This window comes from Culex quinquefasciatus, chromosome 3 (assembly GCF_015732765.1).
Source record: "Culex quinquefasciatus strain JHB chromosome 3, VPISU_Cqui_1.0_pri_paternal, whole genome shotgun sequence".
NCBI classification, from domain to species: Eukaryota; Metazoa; Arthropoda; class Insecta; order Diptera; family Culicidae; genus Culex; species Culex quinquefasciatus.
This window is the reverse complement of record NC_051863.1, coordinates 90,081,879-90,097,250: the sequence shown is the minus strand read 5'-3', so window position 1 is coordinate 90,097,250 and position 15,372 is coordinate 90,081,879. Positions and strand designations below refer to the sequence as shown.

At 48.4% G+C, this 15,372-nt stretch overlaps 2 protein-coding genes and 1 pseudogene across 2 annotated transcripts; all 3 read right to left on the bottom strand.

Annotated features, from left to right (window-relative positions):
• Positions 1 to 3,555: 3,555 nt before the first annotated feature.
• Positions 3,556 to 6,606, bottom strand: LOC119769061. The gene is made up of 3 exons (XM_038260953.1): positions 5,829 to 6,606; positions 5,567 to 5,754; positions 3,556 to 4,884 (listed from the first exon to the last, which is right to left on the bottom strand). Exons 1-3 carry the CDS (start codon positions 6,604 to 6,606, stop codon positions 3,556 to 3,558), a joined length of 2,295 nt encoding a protein of 764 aa, XP_038116881.1.
• On the bottom strand, positions 6,606 to 9,461 carry LOC119769060. Its single transcript, XM_038260952.1, has one exon. The coding sequence runs from the start codon at positions 9,459 to 9,461 to the stop codon at positions 6,606 to 6,608; it is 2,856 nt and encodes a 951-aa protein (XP_038116880.1).
• A 2,355-nt stretch (positions 9,462 to 11,816) lies between these two features.
• Positions 11,817 to 15,372, bottom strand: part of LOC119769059 — a 185,564-nt pseudogene continuing 182,008 nt past the window's right edge.

The following is a 15,372-nucleotide window of genomic DNA, read 5'->3' as shown; positions in this document are numbered from 1 at the left end:
GTAGGCTTATAGTCCATGAAATTCCCTAACTTTTGACCTATGGGAGTATGGGTGTTGGAGGCTGTTGCAAAAAGTTATTAAGGTTTTAAAAAAATCATTTTTTAACAGTAATTTGCAAAAGCTATGAGAAAAAGTCAAACCAACCCTGGATGTCTATAGCACATTTTAAAGGGCTTCAAAAGACCTTTCGAATGCATCTAAGAGAACTGGAATTGATGAAGTTTTACGGAAATGCGAGCAATTTTAAGATTTTTCATGTGATTTGGAACTCAAACTTCAATGCCCGTTTTACCCCACTTCCCTTTGTCGTAGAGGGCTCATATTTGGCATGAGTTCATCTCATGTATAGACAAACAAACCCTGAAAGTTTCATCCAAATCGGAGCACCTCGATACGACCTGTTTCACATCGGTGAAAAACTCGCTCTTAAGTAAAATCCATCCTAAAATTTTAAATTTTTCACGTTAAACCTTTTAATGCCATAAAGTTAATCGTCTAAATATATAAATGTTTTTCTTATCATTTTCAAATGTATCAGCATACTTTTATGAATGTTAAACATTGTTTAAATTAGATTTTTTGTATGAATCACCTTTATTTTATAATATTTTTATTTAAAATACCTTTACAATACCAATGTATGGTATTCCCTAATTCATAAAGATCATTAAATGCCTTTTTAGACCAAAATAAAATAGTTGGATTTAATTTGGAGAAGATTTGCGTTTTTAAGTACCGTAAACTGGGATCAATCGGGACACATGGGGCGAATTGGGACAGCAGTTTTAACCATGTTAGAGCACAATATTTTGATTTTTCTAGTTGGTTTTTGTTAGAACAGACTCTGACCAACAAGATGTGTACATCCATTTCCAAATTTAAATGCTTTAAGTGCTCTAAAAACTGCTTTCCTATTCAGACTGTAGTCCCGATTCACCCCAGATGACGGTATGTTTCGACATTTTCTTAAAATTTGATCAACAACAAAACAATACCAAAATTTGGTATAATACCACAGATTGGTACTAACTTACACTTCAGACATTTTTTCAAGGGCTCGCGAAAACCAAAATTTGGTATTGATACCATTGAATGGTATTATTTTGCATTTCCCTTGTTATTTACCCATGCTTGGGCAAGTGAAGTGAACGGGTCCGATTTCGCACCCGATATCTTCACACAGCACCGAGCCCCATCCATCGTCATCTTGATCAGTCTGATCAGCTTTCCGGGAAAGCCGTTTTCGTCCATAATTTTCCATAGCTCTTCGCGATCGACTGAGTCGTACGCGGCTTTGAAGTCGATGAAAAGGTGGTGCGTGGAGACTTGGTACTCGCGACACTTTTGGAGGATTTGTCGCACAGTGGAGATTTGGTCCGTTGTTGATCTCCCCATGACGAATCCGGCTTGATAACTCCCAACAAAACCTTCCACTATTGGCGATAGGCGGTTGAAAGGATTTGTGAGAACACTTTGTAGGCCGCGTTGAGGATTGTGATGGCACGGTAGTTCTCACAATCTAACTTGTCCCCTTCTTGTATATCGGGCATATTACTCCCACTTTCCACTCCTCCGGTAGCTGTTCTGACTCCCAGATCCTGACTATGAGCCGGTGCAGACAGGACGCCAGCTTCTCCGGGCCCATCTTGATGAGTTCAGCACCGATTCCATAATAACCGGCTGCTTTGTTATTGTTCCGGATCGAGCCCTTCAAATTGTGGACTGTATTGCGGGGGAGTTCTTCTGCTCGTCCAGAGCGCACTTCTCAAGAGGTCAACGACCTCGCACCAAACCTTCTTCACCCGTAGGCCGAATAAAAACACAAGTTGTTGTGCGAAACAACTTTATTGCGCGACGAACTAACGGTACAAGTACGCGGGGTGGCTTAAGAACCGAGCCGGTCGAGTATCGGCAATCAACTTAAACTTTATTCGCAAATGATAAACAAACTGACCCGTCGGGCACTCCCGTACGGTCCCTCTTTCTCTCTCTCTCACTCACTCTCTTCTCTCACGGTTCATCTTCAATGTGATCTAATTCATAGGGTAAACGGCGCAATGCACAAATAAACTTAATTTCTAAACATGCCGCCCGCCTTGAAACCTGTGGTTTCAACCATTTCAAAAACCTCTCTACCTTCGTCTTTCACTAATACTAATTACATATCTAACACTCTTAGGGCTAACTTCACAACACTTCAATAATTCATTCGATCTGTTGTAAACAAAACTGCTGCCATCGTGGGGTGAGGTGTATCGTGGACGACGCAGCTGGATTGTGCTGCAATTCTGCTTCTACTGCAACTCTGCTCCTTGCATCAGGTCACCTGCTGCTTCGGTGCTGCCGCTGCAGCCTTCTCGTGGGGTCGCCGCCGAGTAGCGGTCGTGGTGGTGTTTTGCTGCCGTTGCAGCCTCTGCTTCGCGTCGTCAGCCTTCGCCAGCTCGCTGGCCGTGTGCTGACCTTCTGGTGCAGCCTTGCGCTGCGAATCTTCGGTGTGGGTGGGTCGCATGCTCCAGCGGAACACGCTCTGCTTCGGGTGGGACAAACTGTCGACCACAGAGTGCACACGGTTGGGGTGCAGGTGCATCGGTTGATGCCTTCTTCTTCTTCGTTGAAATGCCATCTTGTTGATGTTGATTTCGTTGCAGGTTTCCTCGGGGAGAGATTTGTTGTAGTATGCTTGCGTAGATTTCTATAAAACCGGAACAACTTACCCAGCCAGGTAACGATGATACTGGGCCCGCAGGCCATAAAGGTGTTACGCTGGTGGTGTGTCGTTCGCCGGTGTGCTGATCGCCGCTGTGCTGTTGTTGCGGATTCGTTTTGTGCGGGTGGACTTTCGGACGTCGATGTAGTTGGTGGTGTGCCTCGGACAGAACTTGGATGTAGTAGGTGTATGTAGCGTGCGTGAACTGGAACAACTTACCCCACCAGGTGAATTCTGGCGCTCGATCCGCAGATCATCGGTGAATTCCTGGGGCGTTGTCCTTCGCTGGCTTGGGATGTCTTCGACTTCGTACTTCGTGGTCGTCGGGAAGGTCGATCGGCGCGTGAGCTGGCCAAGCTCAATGCCGCACGAGCAGCCGAGACCGACTGGCAGGATCCATGGGTCCTCCAGTGAGACGTGGTAGCGTGGGAAGATATGATAGGGTGTGATTAACGACATGACAACATATAATCCCAAAACCAGGTGAGCGCCTTGCTCGCTGAGCTCGAGTAGACAGGTGTCTACCGAGTAGAGAGACTGGACGGCGTCCAGTGAACTTCCTTCTACGACAACTTAACATGCACACATACATCCTACAGACACCAACATAAACTTCGAGAATGGATGACGCAGCAGCGCCGGGGCGCACAGCGAGTGCTTAATCAGACGTCGATTGATTTAATTCTTGGTTGTCCCGAATGGGAAGCGCGCCGACCTTCGAGAACGCTCGATCGAAGCGTCCGGTTGCCGTGCGAACGGTCACAACGCGCACGTTGCCGTCCGTTCCGCGAAACACGTGCAGTACTCGACCAAGTTTCCACTTCTGGGAGGCGCGTTCTCGTCCTTGATCAGCACCATCGTACCAACGGCGACGTTGTTTCGCTCCTTCGTCCACTTCGGAGGTTGGACAGGTACTGCGTACTCCACTTCTTCCAAAGTTGCTGCGTGAAACGCTGCGCGTTTTGCCACATTGCCAAGCGGTTTTGTGGCACTCCTTCCAAATCTGGCTCTGCGATGGCCGTGAGGGGACGCTGGATCAGGAAATGCCCGGGCGTTAGCGCTTCAAAGTCCTGCGGGTCGTTACTGATCGGCGTCAACGGTCTCGAGTTGAGCACAGCTTCGATCTGCGCTAGGGCAGTTAGCATCTCGTCCATCTTGAGTACTTGCAGTCCGAATGTCTTCTTCAGGTGAGTTTTGAACGACTTGACCTGCGACTCCCACAGGCCGCCAAAGTTCGGTGAGCGTGGTGGAATGAAACTAAACTCGATCCCATCTTCCAGCGCGGTCTTCGTGACGACATCCTGGAACTGCTGCTTGTAGAACAGCCGGTGCAGCTCCATCAGGTCGTTCTTCGCTCCGACGAACGTGGTGGCGTTGTCGCACTTGATCTGCAGCGGTTTGCCGCGGCGTGCCACGAACCTTCTCAATGCTGCGATGAATGCCTGGGACGTCAGGTCGAAGACTAGTTCCAGATGGACAGCCTTCACAGCGAGACACACAAATACGGCCACGTAGCACTTCACAGGCTTCGCCCTGCGATTCGGGTAGCTGACGAGGAATGGGCCACAGTAGTCCACGCCCACGTGGAGGAACGGCGGAGCTGGATTCACTCGTTCAGCAGGCAGATCCGCCATAATCTGCTCGATCACCTTCGGCTTACTTTTGAAGCAACTGATGCATTCGTGGATGACCTGTCTTGCTAGGCTGTGGACGTTGACAGGCCAGAACTTCGAGCGGACGCTAGCGATGAGCAGCTGTTGCCCTGCGTGAAACAGTCTTTCGTGGAAGTACATCACTACCAGTCGAGTGAACGGATGGTGATGGTCCAGAATGAGGGGGTGCTTCCGGTTGGTCGAGATCTTCGCGTTCGAGAGACGACCACCGACTCGCATGACGCCATCCACCAGTTGTGGGTTGAAGCGTGCAATCTTCGACGTTGGGTGGACCACACCATCGGCCTTCAGGCAATGCATTTCTCCAGGGAAACATTCTTCTTGCGACAGTCGAACCAAAAACAGCACAGCTTCTTCTAATTCTTCGGATTTCAGGAATCCAACTCTCCTAACAGCTCGATTCTTCGGTGAAAGGTTGAACTTGGACCTTTGCAGCCAAGTCACCAAGCGTACCAACTCCATGTACGAGCCACACAGTCCAAACAACCAGTGCGGAGGTCGCACTTGAGCAAGGATCTGACACGCATGCAGTTTTTTGAAGTCAGCGCCAGAGGCGCTGTCAATATGGTTTACGTGTGGTTTTTGAAAAGGTCGTATGAAATCATTATTTTTCCATACATAATTATTTTTCCAAATATTTTTTTTGTGAGTATCCACTATCTTTTGCAGATATATTTGAGATAATTACAAGTATTACGTAACGTAAATTAATCCACATTTAACAATTCTAATATCAAAATATTACAAAGTTTTACTTGATCATCCAAGCAATATATCACAATACAGTAAACTAAAATGATAGATCCAATTTCCTTGAAACAACTTAAATTACGTTTGACTCTTCCTGGCCGTTGGTTTAGAATACATTGCGCTTTTAAAATACTCACTGAATTTCCATCGAAAATCTTTTAAACTAGTTTTTCATTGAACACCAAAAGGGTGATATGCTAACATTAGTTTCTCGATGGAATTAAATGCTGATCCCCAAGTTCAAGTCCGAGATTAAATGTAAATCTTTTTGAAGAAAAAAAATAAACTAAAAAAAGTTTTTTTTTTCTTTGGAAATTATGAACGATGCGCATACGACCTTTTCAAACGTTACGCGCTAAAAACTTGGTTCGATCTTGGTTCGATTTTGACTTCACTCGCCTTGTATGTGGATGACAGTCGTGACGTAGCCGTGCACTTGAGTGGGAAATGCTGGGGTGACACGTTCTTCCAGTATTTCTGGGTCAAAGTCCGCCAAGGACACACGTTGTGTTCGTGGCCAATTCTCCCGATCTTGAACGACCCAGCGCGGCGCTTCGTAGAAGTCAGTTCGGTACTGTAGTAGCGCCGGCGACATTCCTCGCGAGATGATATCTGCGGGATTCTCTTCTCCAGGCACGTGTCCCCAGATTGCGTTCCTCGTAATGTGCTGAATCTCCGAGACCCGATTTCCAACAAACGGCTTCCAACGTGACGGGGTGACGCAAGCCATCCAAGCGTGATCATCGAGTCCGTCCAGCAGAACAACTGTGCAGCTGGTAGAATCGACTGCACCTTCTCGTACATGTGGGACAACAACAAACCAGACGACAACTCCAAGCGTGGAATGTTGACCTTTTTCTTCTTGCGCTTCAGGTTCTCCATCGGAGCTACCTTGGACTTGGCCAAGAACAGTCGACACGTGACGGAACCGTCAAGCGCAGTGCATCGGAGGTAGAGGCCGGCACCGTAAGCTCGCTCTGAGGCGTCACAGAAACCGTGGATCTGGATCTCAACGCAATCGGTGCTGAACCCAATCCAGCGCGGCATTTTAATCGTTGCGACCGCCATCAAACTCATACGATAGTCTCTCCACAGCTGCTGCAGCGATTCGTCGAGCGGTACATCCCAGTCGCTCTTTATCCTCCACAGCTGTTGGCAGATAATTTTTGCTTGAACGACCACCGGAGCCAAGAAACCATCGGGATCAAACAGCATCGCAGAGTCCGAGTGGACCGTGCGCTTCGTGATGGGGGACAGTTCCGACTTCCATTGTGGGAGAACGAAGCAGAACATGTCGGTTGACACCTCCCATCGTAATCCCAGCGTCTTCACCGTTGTTTTCGCAGGATCGATCTCGAGCGTGCTGCGTTCGTCCTTCAGGTGCTTCGGGAGCCGCTTGAGCAGCTCTGGGCAGTTCGAGTTCCACTTCCTCAGCGTGAACCCAGCTGAATCGGTGACCTGCCGGACTTCCTTCATCAGCGTACTTGCTTCTTCGATGCTGTCTGCGCCAGACAGCATGTCATCAACGTAAAAATCTTCTTGGATGACGCGAGACGCCACTGGATGGCTTTCCGCGCAATCTTCTCAAGCTTCTTCAAGCACCTGGTAGCGAGATACGGAGCGCTGGACGTTCCGTAGGTGACGGTCGAAAGCTCGTACGTCTTGACGGGCTCGTCTTCGTTGTCTCTCCAGTAGATGCGTTGCAAGCGTTGGTCGGACAGCGTCACGCGAATTTGCCTGTACATCTTCTCCACATCAGCGATCAACGCGACTCGATGCAAGCGGAACCGTAGCACGGTCGAGAGGAGATCGCTTTGCACGACCGGTCCTACCATCAACGCGTCGTTGAGGGACACACCACTGGAGGTGCCGCAGGATCCGTCGAAGACCACGCGCAGTTTAGTGGTCGTGCTGTCGGGTTTCAGAACCGCATGGTGCGGCAGGTAGTAGACGGGGCCTTCTCCGCTGTCCTCCTTCACTTCTCGCATGTGCTTCATGAGCAGGTACTCATGCACAAACTCCGTGTACATGAACTTCAGTGCGGGATTCGTCGTGAACCGCTTCTCCATGCCGATGAACCGCTTCATCGCCATGTTTCTGGACTCGCCCAGCTTCTCGATGACTCGTTGCTTCTTCGGCAAGGTCACCACGAATCTTCCTTCTGCGTCTCGAATCGTCGTCTTGTTGAACAGCTCTTCGCACGTGGACTCTTCCACAGAGTGGGTGCTGTTGACGTGACAAGACTCCAGTTCCCAGAACCTCTCCATCAACTCCTTCAGATCAACTGTTGAGCTGACGTAGGTTGCCGTGCGTGGGATACTGGGCGACGATGCGGGAACCTTTCCAGAGATTATCCACCCAAGCACAGTCTCTTGCAGCGTCGGACCGTCCTCGACGATCTTACGCCGACCAGCAGACAGCAGATCGAGGAAAAACTCAGCACCGATGATCATATCAATGGGACCAGGTTCTCCGAAGTACGGATCAGCGAGGATGATGTCACTGGGGAGCATCAACTGGCTGACGTCGACCGGTGTGGCGGGTAGATCACTGGAAATCTTCTGCAGCAAGTGGAACCGCATTTCCTCCGAGAACGACGAGATCGTATCCAACCGCGGCTGGATCTTCGCACGTACGGCCTTCAGCGACGTTGCCGAGCCGTTTCCGATGCCCTGTACTCTCAGTACGTCGGGTGTTGTCCGGAACTTCAGCTTCTTGGAAAAGGTGCTAGTCATGTAGCAGAACTCGGAACACGAATCCAGAAGTGTCCGAGCGAGCGAATAGTTTCCGAACTGGTCTTCAACACGAACTACAGCCGTAGACATGAGGACTTGGCGGGACAGTGTGGGTGCATTTTGTGCGGGGAGGGATGCCGCATTGAGGGTGGTGGAATTGCGAGAGTCTGTGGGTGGTGGTGGGTGAGTGTTTCGAGAAGTGGATTGGTGTACGGGGTAGGAACTTGTGGTTGGTTGGGTGGAACTGTTCTGTGTCTGGCCTTGCTGTCTCGTGTGTTGTTGTTGTCCAGCTGCTGGGGGTCGATTTTGCGTATTCTGAACGGAGGATCTTCCTCGACGAGCGCCAGCAGGTGCCGGCGTGTCATAATGCAGCAACGTGTGATGTCTAGCGCCGCAGCGGGAACACGAACCACGAGAACATCCATCGGCGTAATGACCAGCATTCAAACAATTCCTGCACAACCGACGAAGATTTACTTCCTCCACACGTTGAGACACAGACATGTTTCTCAGCTTGCTACAATTGAACGGCATGTGAAACGTCTCTCCACAGAACAGGCAGCGCCGTTGTGACTGCGAGGACGTGTGAGCGGTTGAGATTCTCGATCGGTTCTGCCGTCCGTCTCCTTCGCTGGGCCGGTTGGCCTTGATCGATTGCAGCACCGTACACTGGTCACGCAGAAACTCGATCAGAACGTCGTACTTCGGCACAGCTTTCGAGTTGTGGTGCGATTCCCACAGACGCAGCGTGGCATGATCCAAACGCGCGCAGAGCATATGGACCAGGATAGTTGACCAGGCTTCCGTTCCTTCGCCAAGCTTCTTCAACATCTGCAGGTTTGTCTCGAACTCACTGATCAGGTGAGACAGACCGCCGAAACTCTCCTTTCGCAGTGGCTCGATGTCGAAGATCGCGTCCAGGTACGCCTTGACGATGAGCTTGTGGTTGTCGTACTTCTTCTCCAGTGCCTTCCAAGCAACGTCGTAGCCTTCTGCAGAAAAATCAACCGACAGGATCTCCAGCTGTGCCTCACCTTGCAGAGCGGACCTCAAGTATGTGAACTTGTCGATGTCCGGCAGCTGCACGTTGGAGTGGATGAGGCTCTTGTAGGTGTCGCGAAATGGGATCCAGTCCTTCAGTTCGCCGCTGAAGTTGGGCAACTTGATGTCCGGCAACTTAATGCGCGAAATCGATCGATCGAAGCAGGTTTCGTTCAGGTCAGCACCAGGAGTGGGCTCAACCTTGACTGGACGCAGCGCGACCAGCCTTGCCTTCACCACGAAGTACCTCTCCTCGACGTCACGAAGAGCCTTGTTGTACTCCATCTCACGCTGAACCACCAGATCTGCCAACCGCTTCTTCCGAGCCTCCTTCGACTCTCCAACAACTTCGTCCTCATCCTCGTCGTCGATCATGGCTTCGATCTTGCGGCGCACCTTGAAGAACTTCCTCATTGCCTCCTCCAGGGTGTCCAGCCGAATCGAGATCTGGTTCTCATGCTCCGCCTTCTTGTACGCCTCCACGAAATCTCCTACACCATTGATGGTCAGAATCAGCTGCCGCTCCTGCTTCAGCAAATCCTTCAACTCGTCCATTCTTCACGCCTTCACTCACCGTTGACCGCCAAAAATCCAGAAAACTGCAACTGCGAACACCGAAACGATCAACTCAACGTTCTACGCGACCCGATTGACAGTGGGGAGAGACAGCCAAGGTGGAGAACCAGCAGTGAACCGACCGACAGAGACCAGAACAAAAATCAAGGCTTGCGCAATTAAAACCCAGACCACAACTCCGGAAAGAAACGCAAATGCGTAAAAAATCCAAATATCTTTATTAAAACTTCTCTCGAAAAATACTCATTCACTCTAAACCCAAAATGGCACACACCTCACCAACGCACACACACCTCATGCACCACATGCAAACCCAAACACTTCCTGGTACGCTGCAGCTCCTCCAGGAACCTCCGGTCGATGGGCAGCGTCCAGCACACACACAATCACTCTCGATCACAGCAGCAGTAGCTTCCGTCCGCCAGCCGCCGATGTACAGCTCCCAGCAGACCACGATCGCTCCAGCTGCTTCTTCCAGTCAGCACCACGCGCAGAACAGCATAAAAAACGCAGCACAAAGCCGCAAATAACTGCGCGATGGCGCCAACTGCCGCGGACTCGCACAGTCCGAATCGCGATGGCCACTGTTCAGCGAACTGGCCACTTTTCACGCGCGCACACAAAAAGGTTCTTCCACTTCGGGCCGGCCACTTCGATCCGGCTCGAAGGACCAATGTTCCGGATCGAGCCCTTCAAATTGTGGACTGTATTGCGGGGGAGTTCTTCTGCTCGTCCAGAGCGCACTTCTCAAGAGGTCAACGACCTCGCACCAAACCTTCTTCACCCGTAGGCCGAATAAAAACACAAGTTGTTGTGCGAAACAACTTTATTGCGCGACGAACTAACGGTACAAGTACGCGGGGTGGCTTAAGAACCGAGCCGGTCGAGTATCGGCAATCAACTTAAACTTTATTCGCAAATGATAAACAAACTGACCCGTCGGGCACTCCCGTACGGTCCCTCTTTCTCTCTCTCTCACTCACTCTCTTCTCTCACGGTTCATCTTCAATGTGATCTAATTCATAGGGTAAACGGCGCAATGCACAAATAAACTTAATTTCTAAACAGTTATTCTTCAGCTTCTTGATGGCATCCTTAACTTCCCTCATCGTGGGAACTGACTCCACTCCTTCTCCCGCTGTACCGATGAAGTCCTCTCTCCTGCCGCCTTGGACCCCTGCCTCTGCTTCTGCGCCATTCAGGTGTTCATCGAAGTGCTGCATTCTCCACCTGTCGATAACCTCACGCTCCCATGTCTACTTTAGAAAAAGTTTGCCCATGTCTACTTTAGAAAAAGTTGTACGTGTACTTGATTGCTCAGTCGCTGCAATTGATTGCACGAGCCGGAAATCAACCCAGCAACTGTTCTATCAACATTGACCGGCAGAAACACAAGTCTGTCTGTTGCGGAGGAAGCGTCTACAGCGAGGTGCGGGAGTGTCGGTAGCGCTAAGAGAAGTTGTTCCAGAACGCGGTTATATTTCGTTTAAAATAACTGTTATTTTTAAGTATATTTAAATGTAGCACCGGGACCGGGACCCTGATGTAGGGGTAAGCGTGATTGCTTCTCACCCAGTCAGCCTGGGTTCGATCCCAGACGGTCCCGGTGGCATTTTTCGAGACGAGATTTGTCTGATCACGCCTTCCGTCGGACGGGAAGTAAATGCTGGCCCCGGACTAACCTTAAAAAAAAGGTTAGGTCGTTAGCTCAGTCCAGGTGTAGGAGTCGTCTCCCTGGGTCCTGCCTCGGTGGAGTCGCTGGTTGGCCGTTGGACTCACAATCCAAAGGTCGTCAGTTCGAATCCCGGGTGGATGGAAGCTAAGGTGTAAAAAGAGGTTTGCAATTGCCTCAACAATCAAGCCTTCGGACACCTAGTTTCGAGTAGGAATCTCGCAATCGAGAACGCCAAGGCAATGCTGTAGAGCGAATAATTTGATTTGATTGAAATGTAGCATTACAGCCTACAGCCTATCCATATCTAAAACTCATCTGACTAGTAGTTGTGTTCATCTTAATAAAAACAATCGTCTTTTCGTTATTTTTTTGCTCTGGCAGCATGATCCGGCTGTCCAGGATGTTCATTAGGCTGCGGATCTACGAGAACGTCTTTTGCAGCGCTCGATCATTATCCTGGAAGCTGTAGGCGTCAGTGGCTTCTTGATCGTAGCAGATTATTTTTTGGTTTTGACCGCCGTTTTGCACTCGTGAATGAACCGAACTATTTCCAGCGTACTTCGATGGTCATGTGGATTACACGTTCACCTGCAAAGAAAATAATCATAAACATAAAAAGTCCTGCAAAACCCACCTCAACATTCTTACTCTTCGTTTAGCTAAGCGTTGCAAACGGTATCGTTGTCGGCGATCGTCGTCGGCAGCTAAAGCAGAACGCGACCGAACGCTTCCATGGCTACGATTCCTTACCGGACGTTTCCGCGGCCAACACGCGAAGGGCGTCGTGCAGCGAACGATCCGCTTCGTCGATGATCTGCTGGGTTGCCCCACGAATTACGACGATACAGGCCGCTCCGAGGGAAACTCCGCTTAAATGCAGCAGCGTGTCCTTTCCGATCATGACCTGTTCGAAAAGATCGCAACGACCGAGACGAGCCTGGTCCTGGTTGTCACCTTGTTCTTCATCTTCTTCTTCTCGGCGACCTTCAGCTCGGCAATCTTCACCATCGAGTCCATCTTTATACTCGATCTAAAAACCTTGATCTTGTCTTCTTTATGCACTATAAATCGCGGTCAATTCCCCGAATCACTTCAACCGCATCACGGCATCGACGGTCAGCTTGGCAAATAGTTTGGCTGGGACAGAATCTTCGAGCTGGGCGTCGCCGTGGCAAACAGCGCCGAACGTGCAGCCTGCTTGGCCGCACTCCACCCGGCGGTTATCGTTTGAGGGTGAAATTTTTGCTCGAGCATCTTTTCCGCCTCGCGAGCAACTCTGACGCCAACACCGTCACGGAAGTCGTTCCATCGCCAACCTCGTCGTCCTGGAAGCGACTCATGTCCACGCCGACCGCCTTCAAAATCGTCACCCGTCGTTGGTGACTTCAACCTGGCCGGCGCTACGGCCGTGCGCAATCAGAATCTTGTCCATTCTCTACGGGCCGAGTGTGCTCTTGACCAGATTGCCGATCGCGATGGCCCCCACAAACGAGGACAGCCGGGCTATCACCCCGAAGCAAACTTTTCCGGTCGTTGACAAAAAAATCGCAATTTTTGCTTTGCTGTCAAAACTGCTTGAAAAAAAACAAAACAAGTATCGTGTTGCCAAACATGACCAAAAACTGCTCGACAGGTTCAAAGTCGAGCAGACGCTGGTCGCTTTTACTCGCTTTAACGCGCGTTAACTTGCTTTAAGGTGGCGTTATGTGAAAACTCGGCACTATGAGTAGCGTTGATGCTTTTCGAGCTCGTTTTTGTGCGATTTAGTGTGTTATCGCGGAGTGACGTCCCCCTCGGACATTATCAAAAGTTCTCTGGTAACTTGAATGACTTTTCTCCCAAGCAAAAAGCTGCTTTCCGGAAGTCTGATACACTTTGTGAAATTTTGCCAACCGTGGACCAAGCACTCCTCGGAAAAGCCATTAGCCGTTAGCCAGTGCTTGCTGGCTGGCCGCATTTTGCTGAGTGACTCGTCAATAATTTTCGTCCAACGAAATGACAACGGGGTTTTCTCATGAACCAGAATCTCGAAACAGCAGAAAGAAAGTCTTCATTAATGTTCGATGCATTAACCACATCGATTCAAACTTTCAAAACAAACACTCATTTTAGAATACACTCAAACCCCTATGGTTTGACACCAACTGTTGTCAAACGAACGGGGTCACTTTTTAGTTTGACACCCCTTTTAAACGTAGTTCACACACACTACCAAACGTTTGGTTTGATAATGTGCGTGAGCGCCGTGTAAAAAAAGACAGTTCGTCAATTTTTAGTTTGACTTTGACCAACCAACGGGGTACAAACTAAAAAAGTGTCAAACGAAAAAGTGACCAACCACCGGGGGTTGAGTGCACATCAGTTAGCTGGCACGCATCCTGGAGATCGACATCGACGAGAAAAATGCAAGAATAACACCAAAGCGTCACACTCACACATGGAACGCAACAGGAGAAAAGGAAACAAAGGAGGCCCACCACTAAGTGTGTGGAGCAGCTGAGCAGTTCTTTCAGATTTCGGTCATTCGATTTTTTTTTTTTGTATTTTTTAATCCGACTGAAACTTTTTTGGTGCCTTCGGTATGCCCAAAGAAGCCATTTTGCATCATTAAATTCTCCATATAATTTTCCTCACAAATTTGGCAGCTGTCCATACAAAAATGATTTATGAAAATACAAAAATCTGTATCTTTTGAAGGAATCTTTTGATCGTTTTGGTGTCTTCGGCAAAGTTGTAGGTATGGATATGGACTACACTGAAAAAAATTATACACGGTAAAATTTTTTTGGGTGATTTTTTATTTAACTTTTTGTCACTAAAACTTAATTTGCAAAAAAACACTATTTTTAATTTTTTTTATTTTTTGATATGTTTTAGAGGACATCAAATGCCAACTTTTCAGAAATTTCCAGGTTGTGAAAAAAATCTTTGACCGAGTTATGAATTTTATAATCAATACTGATTTTTTCAAAAAATCGAAATATTGCTCGTAAAAATTTTTCAACTTCATTTTTCGATGTAAAATCAAATTTTCAATCAAAAAGTACTTTAGTGAAATAGCATAGCATTGGTGTCTACCCGTAGCTGCTACTTCATTATTGACCAGGACCCCCAAAAATTGCTCCGTGGACCACAGATGATAAGTAGGAACCAATCATCACCCCTTCGCAATTTTCAAAGATCCCTATCATGCTGATCAATACCGACGCCGGCCACGACCAGTGGTAAGACACGGGAAGTGGATGGGAATAGTCCGATACTTGAGTGATGGGACTGCCAAATCGACTGCGTCTCCGACAAAGTATCACATAAGTTTTGAGGGTTTAGTAAGATGGGTATGAGGTCAGGATTCACTGTGGTAGGTGATGCGACCATAAGCAATTTGTTTATCTGTTGAAATTTTAAAAATCTTAGGCAGCTGGCTGCGGAAAGATAAACAATCATTGATTTAGAGATAATTTTAATTCGAACGCGACGCCAAATTATCATTCATTCCCCCGTCGGCGTGCCTTCCGAGCAACGACGCTGTGAGAAGGGCTCCTCCTTTTACTATTTAAGCAATATATTAAATTGTATTTTCAGTGGTTTCCAAATGAATTATATCAAAACTTTATAGTGAGGTTTGCAATGATTTCATCGTGTTGCAGGATTTTATGACGAAATGATCCGAAAATAGTAATCTACGAGACCGACAGAATTGCGAAAAATAGTAACTGAAAGTTCGAGCAGTTAGTGACACTATCACGAATGGTACATTTTTACGAATGGTGCATTTTTGAGCCGAAGTCGTTATAGTTATATCTTTTACGTTATATTTAGTTATATCTTTTACGTTATATTTATAATTAGCATTAGCATTAGCATTTGGAGGACGCCCCACCACCGGAAGGCTCCACAACGCTTATCCTCTGTTTGGTCTGGTTGTGTTAGACCATCCGGAACAATAATCCAACACGGAGATACCATGTCTTCATCTTTGATGATGAGTGTAATACAGCCCAGGGCATAAGGGGTCCAGGCCGGGTCCATGCTATCCTCAGGGATATGAAGGATCGTTAGTAAACACCTATCTAAAGTGCGCAAGGACCCCTACGTCACCTTAGTGGTATAGATGTTTGTAGGGAGGTTTTGGACTCAATGTTAGTAGGAGAGGTAGAACCTAGGATACACCTCGAAAGGCGTTGCAGGTTGGTTGTAACAGTATTTAATTCCAGT

Excerpts from the sequence above, each read along its gene's own strand:
- LOC119769061 (XM_038260953.1), bottom strand. The coding sequence starts at position 6,606 with ATGAAGGAAGTCCGGCAGGTCACCGATTCAGCTGGGTTCACGCTGAGG. Across the intron at positions 5,755-5,828 it reads ACCCCGTCACGTTGGAAGCC|AGAATCCCGCAGATATCATC; the intron begins GTTTGTTGGAAA and ends TGCCTGGAGAAG. Across the intron at positions 4,885-5,566 it reads CCCCAGCATTTCCCACTCAA|GTGCGACCTCCGCACTGGTT; the intron begins GTGCACGGCTAC and ends ATCCTTGCTCAA.
- LOC119769060 (XM_038260952.1), bottom strand. The coding sequence starts at position 9,461 with ATGGACGAGTTGAAGGATTTGCTGAAGCAGGAGCGGCAGCTGATTCTG.